General features: G+C 36.3%; 1 protein-coding gene across 1 annotated transcript in view; it reads right to left on the minus strand.

Annotated features, from left to right (window-relative positions):
* Positions 1 to 259: 259 nt before the first annotated feature.
* LOC107757601 (replication factor C subunit 1-like) overlaps positions 260 to 4,089 on the minus strand; it is a 17,408-nt gene continuing 13,578 nt past the window's right edge. The window contains 4 exon segments of the mRNA XM_016575121.1: positions 260 to 1,262; positions 2,950 to 3,132; positions 3,287 to 3,500; positions 3,618 to 3,763. Of these exon segments, the coding sequence (XP_016430607.1) occupies positions 1,161 to 1,262; positions 2,950 to 3,132; positions 3,287 to 3,500; positions 3,618 to 3,763 (645 nt within the window). The 3' untranslated portion in view covers positions 260 to 1,160.

Below are 4,089 nucleotides of genomic sequence, written 5' to 3' on the forward strand. Positions count from 1 at the left end.
CTGATCAATTCTTCTGATCTGCATCATCAAGCAGAATGAGCCATGGAGGTAATTATAAGAAGCAAACACAATACATCTCTATGACATAATTCTCGTTTTAATTTTCAAATCGCACATTTAGTCATTTACAGAATAATCTTCAGGCTAATATCAGACACTTACTGTAAATGTACCTGTATACAAAATAAATTATTTCATTGCAGTAAATAACTCTATTAAAGTCTCCATGTTAGACTACAAATTAAGTGCTAAAAGTGCAATACCGCAATTATGAATTTTTTTAAAATACCTAGAGCTATGTAGTGAGTTGTTTACCCTTATATATAACAGCAATTACAGTATAATTGAGCTGTTTTTACCATTCTGGTTCGCCACCATCTGATCAATTCTTCTGATCTGCATCATCAAGCAGAATGAGCCATGGAGGTAATTATAAGAAGCAAACACAATACATCTCTATGACATAATTCTCGTTTTAATTTTCAAATCGCACATTTAGTCATTTACAGAATAATCTTCAGGCTAATATCAGACACTCTGTATCCAAAAGTACTGCCGTAGAAAACACTAAGAAAGGGATTATTTATATATATATATATATTTTTCAGCAAGTATTCAAAGTAACAAAGAGAAAAAAGCTAATGTGGCAGATGCAGATTTACATCACGTGTGGTCGCTAGCTGACATGCAGCAAGTACAGTTGTCATCCATGTCTTTAGTGGCAGTGTGTATGTGTGTTTAACTGTGAACAACTGAAGCCAATATATTAAAATGCTCATGTACTTTGTCACGAGTACAGTGAGTCTCTTCACATTAAGTGCCCTTAATTCTGTTTACCTTTGAGATGAATATAGCTTTAACACCATGTGTTAACAGTATGATGCATGTGTTAAGTCTGATCCGCTTGATGAATTGTGAACTATATAATAACTTGTGTGTAAATGTGTGGTCCACCCCAGCTGCTGGTCCCTGCGGTGTCCGCTCTGCTGAAAGCAGCTTAAGCTGAGTGATGCCTTTCAGGAAGTGCACAAGTATGACTCGCAGACAAAAAAGTTCTGTTTATAGAGCTGATGTCACTCAGCCGCTCACATCTTTGTGAAAACAGAGAGAGAGAGAGAGAGAGAGGAGGGGTTTCTGTCTCGTTCCCTTCTATGTTTATCTCAGTTCACTGCCTTTCCCTTTCCTTTACCCCTGCCTTTCCCCTTCCCAGAAGCCCCTGGTTTCTCTTGCTTGACGTCTTTTGCTGGTTTGGCTTTCTTCTGCTGTGAGAATGAAAAAACAGAAATCAGGTGAATAATGGTGTAGCACTGTGAATGATTTTTTTTATGAAATTCTGCCTATATGTAGGAGGACCTAATTGAATGTGCAGACCGTATCTGCACTTTCTATGCTGATTTAGGGGCAAAATATGGAATTCTGCAGAAATGAATTCATACATGCAACAGCATAATCAAATTGGCCAAAATATTTAATAAACAAGCGTGCATGTCACAAATAACGTGTAGATTTAAAATGATGGCCGTATGAATTCAGTGGGTTTAGATTCTAATACAAACTTTACTGTTTGCAGCAAAACTATAAGTGTTTAAAGGGATAGTTCACCCCAAAATAAAAAAGGTTGTCATTTACTCCACCTCATGTTGTTCCAAGCTTTCACTTTTTCAATTAAAAACAGGGACTGAAGATTTCAAGCTTCAAAAATAATGCAAAATTATAAAAGTAGCCATTATGACTCTTTTGAAGCCATGTCTTTAAGAAACAGATCTGTTTCTCAAGTTTCTCAACTCACTGACTTGGTGAACCGGTTTACAGTGGCTTCAGAAGATTTGCAATATAGAGAATAAGGGCATTTGAACAACTTTTATTGAACTTAGGCCTATATGGCTAAAAGCTGGAGTCTCCATTCTTTGCAACTGTATGGAAAAAAGTAATAATTCTTAAAAAAAAAAAAAAAAGGAAACCACAGGTTTGGGTGAACTATTTATTTAACATTTTGACTTTTGATGGAGGGACAGAAATCTCTTAAGTTTCATTAACCCTCTGGTGTTGTTTGTGTGGTGGTCAAAAATGACCTTTTTATTTCATTAAAATTAACGTACTATATTTTACGTTTGACAATTTTTTTAATTTAATAATTTGTATCTTTAGGGGTTTTATGGTACTAAATTATATTTATGGAATAGTCATGATCCATTCATTACCCGTTAACCACTTTTTAAGCATAGACCTAAAAATAAAATTTCCAACTTAAACTGTCGTAAATCTAGAATGCTCTGGAGCACAGACTTTTGGCCTCTTTTTAAAGAAGAAACTTTACTTTACAGATTATTACTGAAGTTAAAAAATAAAAAAGTGAAACTTAAAAGTTGTGAAAAATGCACAAAAATACTTAAAAACGTTATATGAAATCTATATTTTCCAAAACATGTTTACTCTAAAACTGCAAGAAAATCAAAGCCATAAATCTAAACAAGTTGTTTTCCAAATTTGAGGTTGATATCTCAAAAAATGAGCTTTGAGTAAGATTTTGTTTGGGCGCAGTACCAAACGTCTCCACTAGATGAAACTCGCTTCCTATTCTTTTCCAACAACACAAGTATGACTATATTTCTCAGGACTGGTTAACCTTTTCTAATCATGTCTGTGATTTTTTTTTTTTTTATTGTGCCAAAACCTTTTCCAAGTTTCGTACCATTCTGATGAAGTAAAAAAAAAACTTAATTTTTCAGTTAAATAAAGACCAAACAACACCAGAAGGTTAAATGTATCTTCATTTGTGTTTCGACGATGAAAAGTATTATGTGTTTAAAACAACATGTAGGTAAGTAACTGATGACAGAATTTACATTTCTGGGTGAACTTGCCCTTGCAGATGTTATTGAGGTCAACATGATTGTAAAACACGGACAGTCGAAACGAGAGCCGCTGAATTGCTATTTTGATATCTACCTTTATCATTGCATCTGCGGTAACCCCATTGTCTTCTTCCTCTTCCTGAAACTGAGATTCACCGTTAAGCTCTCCTATAAGCTCGGGGTCAACAGCACCTTTACGGCTTTTCTTAACCACTTGTAAAGAGTACGGCGTAAGATGGGATTCCTTATTGTAGGCTCTTGTAAACGCAGCTTTCACCTGCAGAAAGGAAAAAACAGCTGATGGGGATAAAGTGTGGCCTACAGCACCTCCAGATGTTTTACAGTTAAAACACAATTAACTGAGACTGAGCAGGCATCTTTCAAAGCAATGAACTGTCAACCGGACCATTGGTTTCTTCACACACACACACCTTGGAGTCCAGTTTAGAGTAAGGATCCGGCTGTCCGCCCCACGTGCTGATCTCCATCATGTTATCAACATCCTCTTTGATAAGGTCATAATCATCCATGAGCTGCACGCTCTGATTGGCTCCCTCTGAACCCTGCGACTGAAGAGGCTCTAATACTGCTGAGCGCAAATACGGCAGGTAATCCAGATTTATTGCTTCCTTACTGCTTAACGTCCTGCAGGGTGAGAAAGAGGAAAGATTTTAGGGAAGCATAAATGTGGTTGAAAGACTTCATACGTCAGACATGGAAGGAAGGGAGTGTGAGAACAAAGTGTTTATGTGCGTTTCTCACTTTAGGCTCATGTGCGAAGCGAGCTCCTGTATGATGCGGCTGTGTTTGCCAGCTGACGAGAACTTGCCCAACCAGCTGGGAAAGGTCGGAAACTGACTCATATAACCCCGCATCAGTTCCCCCGGCAACACGCTCGCATAAATCGCCTGGGAGAAAATAAAAAGATTCATAAGTCATAAGTAGCACGGGTAAATTTGTAGCAATAGCCAAAAATACATTGTATGGATCAAAATTATCGATTTTTTTTTTAATGCCAAAAATCATTAGGATATTAAGTAAAGATCAGTTCCATGAAGATATTTTGTAAACTTCTTACCGTAAATATATCAAATTTATTATCATTAGTAATATGCATTGCTAAGAACTTCATTTGCGATTTTCTCAATATTTAGATTTTGTTTGTACCCTGATATTCCAGATTTTCAAATAGTTGTATCTCGGCCAAATATTGTTCTATCCTAACAAACCATAC

This window comes from Sinocyclocheilus rhinocerous, unplaced genomic scaffold (assembly GCF_001515625.1).
Source record: "Sinocyclocheilus rhinocerous isolate Xijiao unplaced genomic scaffold, SAMN03320098_v1.1 scaffold323, whole genome shotgun sequence".
Lineage (NCBI taxonomy): Eukaryota > Metazoa > Chordata > Actinopteri > Cypriniformes > Cyprinidae > Sinocyclocheilus > Sinocyclocheilus rhinocerous.